The sequence below is a fragment of the Brachypodium distachyon genome, chromosome 4 (assembly GCF_000005505.3).
Source record: "Brachypodium distachyon strain Bd21 chromosome 4, Brachypodium_distachyon_v3.0, whole genome shotgun sequence".
In the NCBI taxonomy this organism is placed as follows: Eukaryota; Viridiplantae; Streptophyta; class Magnoliopsida; order Poales; family Poaceae; genus Brachypodium; species Brachypodium distachyon.
In genome coordinates, this window is record NC_016134.3 from 14,065,942 (window position 1) to 14,079,148 (window position 13,207).

The window sequence follows — 13,207 nt, forward strand, 5'->3', positions numbered from 1 at the left end:
TAGTCTATCCTAGTATTACGCAAATAGTTTGACTAAAATGTTTGCGCCTCTTAAGTACTCGCTCCGTCTCATATTAAGTGACAATATATTACATGTATCTAAACTTTTTTTTAATATAAAAAGTTTACCTCTTCCCGAAACTTGAATCACGATATGATATGATATGATATGGGATGGAGGAAGCAGTTGTTACCTCTTCCCGAAACTGCTCGTACGCGCTTGCTAGGATGGGTTCTTTTGTCGTTCTGCTTACCCGCAGCGCTTCCTCCGTCTGGAATCTGCCGCGCGACTGCATCTCGCAGGCTCCAGCGGGGACAAAATAGTTATTTGCATGGATTTGAAAAAAACGTGCTTGGAATCTGCCGCGCCACCAACCGCCCTGATGAGTTTCTACTTCTGCAGTAGTGCCAGTATAGCAGCCTCTCTATATATCAGCAAACACCCGGCAAGTCTCGATCCAAATCAGAGTCCACCAGCTTAGTAAGCTTAGCGCGCGCGGCTGTGGAGTACGGGTGGTGTGGACTGTGGAGTACTGGAGTCTGGAGCCCTTGACCAGAGAGATGAGCAATATGGACGGCGGCAACTCCGACCAGGCAACGGCGCCATCGAAGAAGCTAATCACCGTGCTGAGCATCGACGGCGGTGGCATCCGCGGCCTCATCCCCTCCACCATCCTCGCCTGCCTCGAGACCAAGCTCCAAGTACGTATATACACACACCAAGTTCTCCGTCGATCTCGGTCTTCTTCCTCCTCCTCCTCCTGTAATTATAGTCAGGAATCTGGGTTGATTAATTTGTTGACAAATTCGCAGGCGATAGACGGGCCGAAAGCGCGGATCGCGGACTACTTCGACGTGATCGCCGGGACTAGCACGGGGGCGTTGTTGACCTGCATGCTGGCGACCCCATCCCCAGGGGACAACAAGCTGCCGGTCAAGGCAGCCAGCGAGCTCAACGAATTCTACCTTGAACACGGGCCCAAGATCTTCCCGCAGAAGAAGCTCGGGTTCCTGAACAAGGCGGCGAACATGGTCGGTGCCGTCATGGGCCCGAAGTACGACGGGAAAGTCCTCCACGAGAAGATCAAGGACGTCACCGGCAAGGTCAAAATCAAGGATACGATCACCAACATCCTCGTGCCCACCTTCGACGTCAAGCACCTGCAGCCCGTCATCTTCTCCACCGACGAGGCCAAGGTGGATCCCCTCAAGAACGCGTACCTCTCAGACATCTGCATCAGCACCTCGGCGGCACCGATCTACTTCCCGGCGTACTTATTCGAGGTCGAGGAGTGGAAGTACAACCTCATCGACGGCGGGGTCGCTGCCAACAACCCAACCATGGCGGCCATCACGTCGATGATGATCCCCAAGGAGGTGCCTGGCGGGAAGCTAGAATCCTCACCCAGGAACCACGCCGAGGACAATGACTTCCTCGTCATCTCTCTCGGGACGGGATACACCAGGCCGGAGGAGGAGTACACGGCACCGAAGTGCGCCAAGTGGGGAGCCTGGCAGTGGATCTACAAAGGCGGGTTCACGCCGCTGATCGACATTTTTTCGCATGCCAGCGCCGACATGGTGGACATTCACGTCAACGTGCTTTTCAAGGCGCTCCGCATGGAGGAGAACTACCTCCGGATCCAGCACGACTTCCTGAAGGGCGACACCTCATCGATGGACCTCGCCACGAATAAGAACATGCACGCGCTCATAGGGATCGGGGAGAAGCTGCTCAAGAGTAAGGTGGCCAGGGTCAACATCAACACCGGGGTGCATGAACCCGTGGAGGGGAAGGGCACCAACGAGGAGGCGCTGGCAAGGTTCGCCACGAAGCTCGCCGAGGAGCGCAAGCGGCGTGCCAACCCAAAAACTCATTCCTAGGAGGGTGTGTGCACACCACCACAACCACAAGATCCTTGAAGATTCTTGCTGCTCCCGTTCAATGATTCTTATCTTAAATTTGCTCAAAAGTGGATTTATCTATTTCTAAAATAAATTCTAGATACATGTAATATTTTCATAAAAATTATGTAACGAATAAAGTATTTTTTACAGCATGCAACCTCTTTATTTTTGGACTCTCATTGTCTAGTCCTAAACTTGTTCCATGCAGACCCTCTATGGTCCACGCTATGGGGCCCACGCCTCTGTCTCTCTATCGTTATGTCTCCCACGTCTCTCTCCCCCCGCAGGCTAACCTCAACTCCTACTAGAGCTACTACAGTCTACAGTCTTCTTTTGTGAAACGTTGTTATTGCTGTCGTGATATTTTAATGTAACTAACATAGTACCGCACAGCATCCTTTGTCTCCATCAGTTTTTATTAACTTTTAACATAAGTGAGTGTTTATTTCTGATCAGTCGACAATCCTAACCATCCGTGAAGATGTTTTTATCCATCGGACCTACATTAGTCTTACATAAATCTCAACGATTGAATCAAAAGGTTGCCTATTTGTCATTCATGAAAATTGATCAAAATTCAAGATCTACACTAATCAAAAGAGAAAAGTACGTCTTTCTTCCTCAACTTGTCGGAATGTTGTTGCCGTTGCTTAAAAAAAATCTGCCTTTTCATCCTTCAACTTTCAAAACCGAACACTTTTTGCCCACCAACTTTCAAAACCAGACACTTTTCGCCCTCCGTCGACCCAAAACGGTATCTTTGTCCACTTGGCCGGTTTTACTTCTCCACCGCTTCTTCTTCCACTCTGTCTGGACCTGGGTGCGGTTGCAGTTTAATTGCGGTCCGGGGTGATGCGGCCTGGTTTGGTCTGAGCCCACGTAGACAGGAATTGGGCTGAAAAACCATGGGTTGGCCTGTTCTGGTCTGTGGCCATGTACAAGAAGCATCGGTCTCCAATCGTTTTGTTGGGAAAGCAAAAGCAAAAGAAAAGGAGAAGATGTCCTCAAAAAAAAGAAGAATCGTCCTCTAAAAAAAAAGGAGAAGAATCGAAGAACGAGGCTGTGTTGACGCGTTAATCAAGCATCCATTGGTCAGATCACCAGCAAAAAATTCCACCAAATTCACAGTGTCGAATATCCATATGATGCAGGTGCAGCTAATACAACATCAGTAGGATATATGGTAGCCGTGAGTTTTCCGCGCAAAAAAGAGAGGCATAAGGTACGATCCTGCTATATATTTATGACTTCATCTTACGCACGATCCGACCTGCAGCATTCACATCACAGACGCCTCCCGGAATCCCGAGCAGGACTCCATCGAATCCCCGGCCGGCCTCGTGCGCATGGGTCAATGAGTTAAAGATCGATCCAAAAGATAATACAGAGTATAGTACAGTAGTAGTAGAGAAGCTAACCGCCTGCCCCGGCCGTGGAAGACCACGGATGACGCGTTGATGATTCGTTTTGGTCCTAGAAAATGCCCTAAAGCAGAAACGGGGAAAGTTTTCCACTGGTATGACTCCATATCAGACCGCTGACATCAGCATGATGTTAGCACCATTGAAGATTTCCTCCGACGACGGCCACGCCAACTTGCATACCTTGTCTTCTTTTCATGCCGAGAAATAACTGGCAACTCGTCGCAAGAAAAAATAATAACAGGCAACTGGTGTGCAGCTTCACGACAGTGGAGTGTACAACACCAGATCTCTATATATGGTGTGATAATTTTTCTTTTAGGGAAAACAGTAGATCAACGATCTACTGCAATTTATTAAATAAATCGGTAAATATGTACAGAAGGCAACAAAATGTTACCAAAGAAAACTCAACGAAAATTGTAACCCAATCCTGAAGATTGGCATAGGACTTTCTCCTGGCTCTATGAGGTGTGATAAATTTTAGGGTATAATTATCTCTGTTTTCATCCAATCTTTGTGGAAATTGCACATACTCACTAGGGTTACGACTTTTCTCAAGATATATTGTGCATATGTTAACCAATTGCACAAAACTAATGAAGTTGTGAATATGTTAACTGCAACTTCACTTTGGATCTCTTGCAAATTCCATAACAATGTGTTCTTTCGCTCTGTATCATGCTCTGGGATGCAGGTACTCTGGCGACTGCTCCTTCGACATCCTTCGGTCCTGAAAGGTGCTATGTTCAAGCATAAATCGTCAAGTATTGGAGCATATACTGCTTCACCAGGAGGGCAAGTCGATGAAAACTCCAAAATTGCAACGGCGATGCAAAGGAGAAAGGTTGTCTCCATGGTTCCATGCTCACCTTATGTACCTGCGAGTGCTTCAGGCTCTTTCTCTGACAGATGCTTCAGCAGTTGCTGATAACTGAAGATCTTCTGAAGTTTGTTCCGACGACATGACTTAACGCTTTTGAGTAGACGAGAAGCACAATATCCATTCCAGAAAAACTTTCCCAAGTGCTGTAACAGGGTGTCCCTAGACCGTAGCTTGTCATTTTGGTGTCTTTTGGCCATTCCGCTGCACTACAAAGCGCTGATGACAGAACTTTGTTTCATTTGTCATGAGATAATAAATGGAACTGGGCGAGCCCCCTTTTTTCATCTAAAAAAAATCACGAGCAACAGATAAAGCTAATCGGTGCTCGAAATTGTCGAGTTTATGTTTTCGATCGCAAAACCAAAAAGAATCCATCGGGCGTCCGTCGATCGTGCATGGTTGGTGGCTGGCAATTAGCGTGAGACTGACACGAGCGACAGGGATGGACACATGCAATTATCTATGTGCACTCGTGTAAAAGGTGGCCACTGTCTTTTTTCCCAGCTAGGTCCGGTCCAGCGTACGTGTCTGCCCCTTTCTTCAAAACGTTGCACACATTTTTGGCTTGGACACTGACACGTACGCATCGATCACGACATATATATCTACGGCGCCATGCAGCAAATAACACGACCCCACGATAAAATTAAAATTATCTATACCCTGCCATGTCATCCATCATCAGTACTAGCCACCGTACGTAATCATTTGAGTCATGCATGGTACTCGTAGATCTTTCAAATAAACATCACCGGTGGGCAAATGAAGAGAAGGAAAAGGCTAGCGATTAGCGCACCCAATTGTTTTTTATTAGTGAACCGATAGCATATTCAAATTAGTGATGATTACCCAAGTTGGCCATCATAAACCACACATGTTAAACCACGCGGGTTCTCCTTTAATTCGCCAGAGCATCTTATACGACCCATATATAGTCCCACACAACACAGACACACATGTACGAAAGGAAAGGCAAAAAGGATTGAACGTACACGTGACGGATCAAATCAACGGAACGATCATTAAATTTGTACGTACGGGCGTACATCGGTTGGTTGGTGAGCAGGCTAGCTAGCTGGTCGTACGTGAGACTGACGGACCATCCTGTGTGACGCGTATACTCGTGTAAAAGGTGTCCACGTACCAGCTCCCGGCGGCCCTGTAACTTTCTTCAAACGTATATAGTACAGTACACACGCATTTTAGCTTTGGACAGTTGGCACGTAGGACTGCTGTATCGATCACGACATCTATGACATGCATGGATGGGAACAATTCGAACTAAAATTAGTTGCCCGTACGGTCAATCGAACATTTTTTAACATTTTTTTGGGTCGAACTTAGCATTTGTTGCGTAGGCACACAGTTGCTTCGAGCTTCGTTAGGGATGTATAAACGGCTGGGTAAACCCCGCCGCCAGACCCGTTTCCTAGAAATATTAGTGCGTTTTTACCTCTGACATGGCGCTCATCATCAAGAAGTCATAACTAAGCGGGCCTACGCTTCGCGTTGGTCGGTGACCTACTCCACCACCATCTTCACTTCGCGGCCGCTGATCCACGGCGGATCTCTCGAGTTTCTTTCCGCTGAGAGGCATCTCATCCTTCGTGAGGTGACTGGCCACGTTGCCGACCGGTTATCCATCTCTGTTGACAGGTTCCACTATGGTGGTCGATCGATCTCGTTCCCGTGCCATGTGGTCTGTGGTCTGATCGGGCCGGGTTCGAGACCGCAGTCTGGTCTTACGAACGAGCCGGAGATTCGGGTGGTTGGGGCGATTCCACATCGTTCGGTTACGCCTGGCCTGTTGGGGGCGGCGCCTCGGATTCCTCCGGGACGTGTGGAGGCTTCATCTACCATTGATCATGGCGAAGCGTGATCGAGCTCTCGGGCCCCACAGCGAGTGGGCACGGAGCATATCTCGGATGCCGTCCTCGGTGAGTCCGTCCTGGACACCTACTTTTCCCATTTCTGGTCTGGATCTAGGGTTTCACCTCCCCCTTCGCGAGGAGAGTTCTTCGGCTGGTGGCCAGGGAAGGTCGCCGGCGATTCGTGTTCTTTTGTGCAGGTGCTGTCTTCTTCCCTGGCTCAGACCTCTTCGCCGATGGGGGATCGGGGAGCGCAGTTCAACCGGGGTCAGCGTCTTGATGGTTTCAGGTCCGGGTGTTAGGGAAGAGGGGCTGGGCATGGTCGCGGCCGGCCAAACGTCTGGCAACGGGATTCTCCTGAGGGAGGCCAGTCCTCTTCCAACATCAGCGGTTCATCACATGATAGCCGTTGGGATGTGGCGGCGGCGCAGGGCGGCCGTGAGGCGGGAATGCAGGATCGCTGGGCGGTGGCAGCACATGCGCAAGGTGTGCAGGGTGGGCGTCAGCAGGGTGGTCGCCAGGAAGAAACCCATGCTGCTACTCCCGGTAACATCGATCCTTGTCTTCACTGTCGTTCTTCGTCGCATGTTTCGGCTCGCTGCCCTTCTTTGATCTGTGAGCGCTGTGGTAAATCTGGTCATGTGCTGGCTTCTTGCAATGTTTTTCTTCCTTGGGAATGCGTTGCACCGATGTGTGCTTTTCAATCTAAGGGGCAAGGGTTCTTTTATATGCCTGATTCTTCCTCTGCTAAGCAAGTGAAAGATCGTAATAGCAGTGTAGTTATCTCTGTGATTGAGGGTGTTGCTTCTAGTCGTGACATTGAGATTGAGTTTACCAATTTCTTTGCTTTGGGTTGGTGCTGTACTGCTCGACGGATTGGTGTTAACAAGTATGTGATGAGATTTGCTACTCCTCGTGAGGTAGAGAAGGCTTGCTACCAGGATAGGTTTTTCATGAAAAATTGTGCAGCTACTTTGCGTTTGACTCCTTGGACTGCTTCTGTTGGGGCTAAAGCTGACTTGAACATTGCTTGGGTTAAGATTGCTAATATTCCTGTGGAAAAGCGTTCAGAGAAAAATGTTGCTTATGCTGCATCTCTGGTTGGGGTACCCTTGGAAATTGACAACTCAAAATTGCATCATCCTGAATATGTGCGTGTTTTGATTGGGTGTCGTGATGTGGCACGGCTTCCTAAAGTGGCTGAGGGGTGTTTGGGGAGACAGTTCTATGACTTTTACTATGAGATTGATTCTGTCTTGGTTGGTTCTCTTCCTAATATCGGTAAATTAGTGGTTGTGGATGGTCAAGATCAGATATCTCAACCTTCTCCTTCTAAACGACCTCGTATGGAGGAAAGGAACACTGGGTCTATTGGATTTCCTAGATTGGGTGCTGGTGGTAAAGGAGGAAATCAGGCCCCTCATGCTTCATTGGAAAATGTGATTTCTCCGGTTGAGGAGATTCCTGATTTGTCTGAGATTATGGTGGAGGATGTCCCTGTTCCTGTGACTTGAAAAACTTCATTTCTCTCAGTGGTTGATAATGAGATGGTTCTTATGGTGGGAAAGGATAGTTCTGCTATTCAGGGGGAAATGATGAATACTAATGATGATGCTGAGACTGAAGAAGACTCTGAGGAGCCATCTGAAGAGGATACTGAGCTGTTTCTTGACAAGCTGGCTCAAGAACAAGATCAGGGTAAATGGCTTGTACCCTGCACTCTTACTCTCTCTTTTGCTCCCTCTACACCTGTTCCTCCTAAACTTATGCTGCAAAATAATACCTTGGTCAATTGGGATGTTCCTCTGCTGGCTTTTTCTTCTTGTATCCCTTTGGCTCTTATGCCAAACATCAATCCCATTGTTGTAGAGTTGAATGCACTCCATGCTGACGGACTTTCTCAGATTCAGGATTATGTGGTTCACTCTCCATCTGGTACTCTGCTTGAGGAGCATGATACTGAGCAACAGGTACCATATGAGTGTTTATTTCCTAAGGATGAGCTGTCTGAGGCTGTGCTTCCTGAGGTTCCTCACAGATTTAGTAAGCGCCTATTGCAAAAAGGTGGACTTGAGACTATGATGGATCAAGCTGCTGATCTGTCTAAAAGGAGGAATTTGGAAGGTAATCTCACATACTCCTCTACATCCTTTTCTGCTATCCCTACTACTCAGTTAATGCTTAGGATTTCTCTCATGGGTGTTATCATTCTTGATAATGATTTTTCTTCTGTTGATTTGTTGAAAGAACTTGAAAATGTTAGATTTGATTTGGTTCAAAAACACATTGATGTGAAAACTAATTCTGCTTTACATGTGGTAACTAGTAATGGGGACTCTACCCCTCTTATGTTACATTGGTTACCTACTGGGGAGGAAGAGGGAGAGGAAAAATGTATTCCTCTTCAACCAAAAAAGAAGAGATCTCCTAAAGTAAAGCTATCTCCTAACAGGTTCAGGCCTATCACTAGAAGTTATAAAAAGACTACTTCACTGTCTACTAGCTGCCTTGTACCCCTTGGCAGAGCTGGTAGAAAAAAGCAGTTGCCCCCTAGATATTCATGATTGGTATGTTCTGGAATTGTAGAGGGGTAGGCAAAAAAGGCATGGCTGCTTGCCTCTCTGATCTTGTCCATGCTAATAACCTAGAGTTTGTGTGCCTTCAAGAAACTCATAAAAAAGATTTTCTTCAGAGTTTTTTCAGAAAAGTGGACCCTAAAAATGATTTCTCCTGGAAATGGATTCCTTCTCAGGGAAGATCTGGTGGTATACTGGGGGGGGGGGGGATTAGAAATGATAGCTTTGAGTTGGTTTCTTTTAAATTGGAAAATTATGTGTTGCAATTTAATTTGTGGGATAAGAGGAAGAAGTGTAATTGGAACCTTCTGACTGTTTATGGAGCTGCTCATGAGGAGTTTAAAGATGTTTTCTTAACTAAATTAGCAGCGTTTTGTAACACTGTTGATGGGACTTATATTATTGGGGGGGACTTTAACATTCTCAGACATGGGGTGGGGGGGTGGGGGAGAAGAATAAATTATTTCATGCTTCCCATTCTTCTAACTTGTTTAATTTTGTCATTCATACTCTTGAGTTGAGGGAGATACACATGAATGGTGGTGCCTATACCTGGTCTAACAACCAGCTTGATCCTACATTGGAAAAACTGGATAGAGTTCTCATGTCTTTGGATTGGGAGGATATTTTCCCTCTTACCTCACTCACTAAGTTAGTAAGGAGCAAATCTGATCACAATCCCCTTATTCTGAACACCAATGAGGTTGTGTCTCCTAAGATTAAGAAAGATTTTCATTTTGATATCTCCTGGCTGAAAGATGAGAGATTCTTACCTAAAGTGGCTGAGCTTTGGAATCAACCTGTAACTAAAACTGATATTGTGGATGTTATCAATGTCAAATTAAAGAAAGTGAAGAAGTATTTCAAGGGTTGGGGTTCTAATTTGTTTGGTGTAAATAGGAAAAGGAGAGCTAAGCTTAAAGAGGAGATTGCTTGAATTGAGAGTTGGGAGGAGGTTGCTGTTATTTTTCCTGATATGTATGGTAGGAAGGTGGCTATCCAAGCTGAGCTGGATGAGCTTTATGCTGAGGAGGAAATGCATTGGATTAAAAAAACTCATGAGAATTGGATTTTGAAAGGAGACCAGAATACTGCCTACTTTCACAGAATTGCTAATGGAAAAAAAAGAAAAAAATACAATACATACTCTGGTAGATGGTGGAGTTAACATTGAAGGGACTAAATAATTGCTTGAGCATGCCACTGCTTATTATAAAGACCTTTTTGGTCCTGCTCCTGGTAATATGTTTCAGCTATCTCCTGACCTGTGGGCTGCTCATGAGGTGTTGGATGAACATGATAATGAGGAACTGACTAGGTACTTTCTAATTGAGGAAGTTAAAAATGCCCTGTTTTCTATGAAACCTAATAAAGCCCCTGGTCCAGATAACATCCCTATTGAATTTTTTTAAGCAACTTCGCATATTATATCTGGTGACATTATGAGACTTTTCACTAATTTCTATGAGGGTACCCTTGAAATTCAGAGACTGAACTATGGTATCATAACTTTGCTTCCTACGTTGGCTGGGGCTGATAAAATACAACAATTCAGACCCATTTGTCTCCTTAAATGTTTGTATAAACGGGTCACTAAAACTCCGACTTTGAAATTGGAACCTTTCTCTGAGAAATTGATTAGTATACAACAGAATGCTTTTATCAAGAGTAGGAATATTATGGATGGCATACTAACCCTGCATGAAGTAATGCATCATACTCATGTTAAGAAAAAAGTTGGAGTGCTCTGAAAACTTGACTTTGAGAAAGCTTATGACAAGGTCAATTGGGATTTTCTCCTATCTTGTCTCAAAATGAAAGCCTTTAACCCTAAATGGTGTATGTGGATTGAGAAAGCTCTTAAAAATGGAACTGTTAGTGTTAAATTGAATAATAAAACTGGCCCATACTTTCAGAGTGCTAAGGGAGTTAGACAGGGTGATCTCTTGTCTCCTATGTTGTTTAACTTGGCTGCTGAGGTTTTAACTAAAATGGTGCTTAAAGGTCAAGAGAATGGTCTTTTTGTTGGTTTGGCTGATGATCTGATTGATCATGGATTGGCTATCTTACAATATGCTGATGACATAGTCATCTGTTTGCAGCATGACGATGTAAAAGCTGTTAACATGAAACTCCTATTATATGTCTTTGAAAGGATGTCAAGATTAAAAGTTAACTTTGTAAAAGTGAGGTTTATATGATTGGAGGTGATAATGATGCTGCTGCCTTTATGCTGACCTTTTTGGCTGTTAAGTTGGGTTGTTGCCCATGAAATATCTAGGTATTCCTGTGAGTTTTGCTCATTTGAAAAATAAAGACTGGGAGTTTCTTGATGCTAAATTTCTAAAAAGGTTGGAATCTTGGAAGGGTTGTAGTCTCTCTATAGGTGGGAAACTGGTTCTGCTTAATGCTTGCTTATCTAATTTACCTTCTTACCACATGTCTATGTACTTGCTTAATAAGACTTTTATTGAGAAGCTAGATAAGCATAGAAGGAAATTTCTTCGGGAAGGAAATTCTGAAAAAAAGAAATATCACCTGGTGAAATGGAAGAGGATGTGCAGATCCAAGGGAAAAGGGGGTCTTGGTGTAAAGGATTTAAGGAGGCAAAATGTGAGCCTCCTGTGTAAATGGTGGTGAAGGCTTGAAACTGGTTCTGGTTTATGGCAATCTGTTGTAAGGAGGAAATACCTTAGTGATGCTTCTGTTCCTACAGTTAAAATGAAGTAGAATGATTCCCCCTGTTGGAAAGTTTTATTGAAGATTAGAGAATTTTATCTTGCTGGTACGAGAATTGCTCTAAGGGATGGGGGACATATGAGACTTTGGGAGGATTGTTGGGACACCGGGGAGCCACTTGCAATCCAGTTTCCTGAATTGTATTGTATTTGTCAGTCTCCTAACATCACTATCAAAATGTATAGGGAGGATCCTACTTTGGTAACTTTTCATAAACAGCTTAATCCTCTTCTGACTGGCCAATGGGCTCATATCACTAACAAGCTTGTCTCCTTACCTTTAAATCATAATGCTGATCTGGTAAGATGGAGTTTGGAAAAATCTGGAAAATATTCTGTCAAGTCTTCATACCAGTGGCTTGAACGAAATAATCATGGTGCTCATAATAAATGGATTTGGCAATCCAAAATTCCTCTTAAGATTCAAATTTTCCTTTGGCTATTATTCCAGAATGCAGTTCTTACTAGGGACTGTTTGTTGAGGAAAAATTGGCATGGCTCTCCTTTATGCTCCTTTTGTGGTTTGTTGGAAAATGCCAGACACCTCTTTTTCACCTGCTCTGTGGAGAGAGTGGAGGGTGGTGGGCTCTCTGTTTGGTACACAATTGGTTCCTTCTTCTCTTTGGCAATTTTTTGCTTGGATGCATGCCTTTTTACCTAAGGGTGATCGTTTCTTTGTGGTGGGACTAGCAGCTGTTGTTTGGTCCACCTGGAAGTGTCGTAACCGAGTTACTTTTGAGAACTACAAATTAAAATCACATTTTGAAATTGTTTTTGCTGCTTGTGCATATCTCATGTCTTGGTGAGGGCTTCAGAAAGGGGTAGACGTGGAGTTGCTGAAGGAAGGTACCAAGAAGCTGGTCTGCAATGCGCAAGACCTGATGCGCAAGATGAAGGAGGGGGCGCCTGCTGATGCGTCTACCTGGAGCGTGCCTCGCATTGATGCTGACTGATCTGCTCGACGACCTTGTTTTCTATCAGTTAGTCTGTGTGATGTTTTGCTGAGCATGTTGTGGCTGTTGTCCTAGACCTGTTCTGCTTCTTCATTTTGGTTGTAACAATGTTGGTTTAAAGACTTGGTAGGTTTTCTGCAGGGGCAGGTTTTTGTCCCGTAGTCAACAACCTGAATGCAGGTTGTTGGTCAGCAGGTTTTCTGCCCAGACGTAGGTGTAGTTCGAAGTACTTTCTGCTCCTCAAAGTCTGTTATGAACTTGTGTATTTCCGTTTTAAGTAGTGGAAAGGGGGAACCCCGGGTGGAAAAAAAACATCCTTACGCTTCGTAGGGGTGGATATCTTATATCCGATGCATGCACGCATCCATCCATTCGATCGATTGATCATCATTTGGGACCTGACCAATTTTGCTAGTTGCACGGCAGACGAAAGAGACGGGTTACCAAACAATGATTAGTCATGATCACGTACGTACGTATACATACATGCATGCACGCACGCTGCCAAAAGTTTTTACAGGGATCGAGTCGGTCACTCGGACACGATCGAGAAAGATGAAAATTTCAGTCAACAGCAATGGTATAGACAAAATCACATATTCCTCCGTCTCAAAATAACTGACGTGGATTTGTATAAGATCTTATACAAATTCACTTATTTTGGGACCGAGGAAGTATATATATAACGGTTCCTTCTGATGAAACTTATTAGTTGTCTATTAATTTTGTTAGCCCAAACCACCACATCATAGCATAAACTACAAACGTGCTGTACATACATATAGCTACAAATAGTCCGACTGGTCGATCGAAACTACGGTAGAGTCTCGTGATCATCGAGTTGGCGAGCGATGGCTA

The 13,207-nt window shown here is 44.9% G+C and overlaps 1 protein-coding gene across 1 annotated transcript; it reads left to right on the forward strand.

Moving 5' to 3' along the window:
* Positions 1-434: 434 nt before the first annotated feature.
* LOC100833932 (patatin-like protein 1) lies at positions 435-2,078 on the forward strand. The gene is made up of 2 exons (XM_003577306.4): positions 435-701; positions 813-2,078. Exons 1-2 carry the CDS (start codon positions 561-563, stop codon positions 1,881-1,883), a joined length of 1,212 nt encoding a protein of 403 aa, XP_003577354.1. The 5' UTR covers positions 435-560; the 3' UTR covers positions 1,884-2,078.
* Positions 2,079-13,207: the final 11,129 nt, after the last annotated feature.

Coding starts and splice junctions, on each gene's coding strand:
- LOC100833932 (XM_003577306.4), top strand. CDS start 561: ATGAGCAATATGGACGGCGGCAACTCCGACCAGGCAACGGCGCCATCG. Junction 702..812: donor GCCTCGAGACCAAGCTCCAA/GTACGTATATAC, acceptor ACAAATTCGCAG/GCGATAGACGGGCCGAAAGC.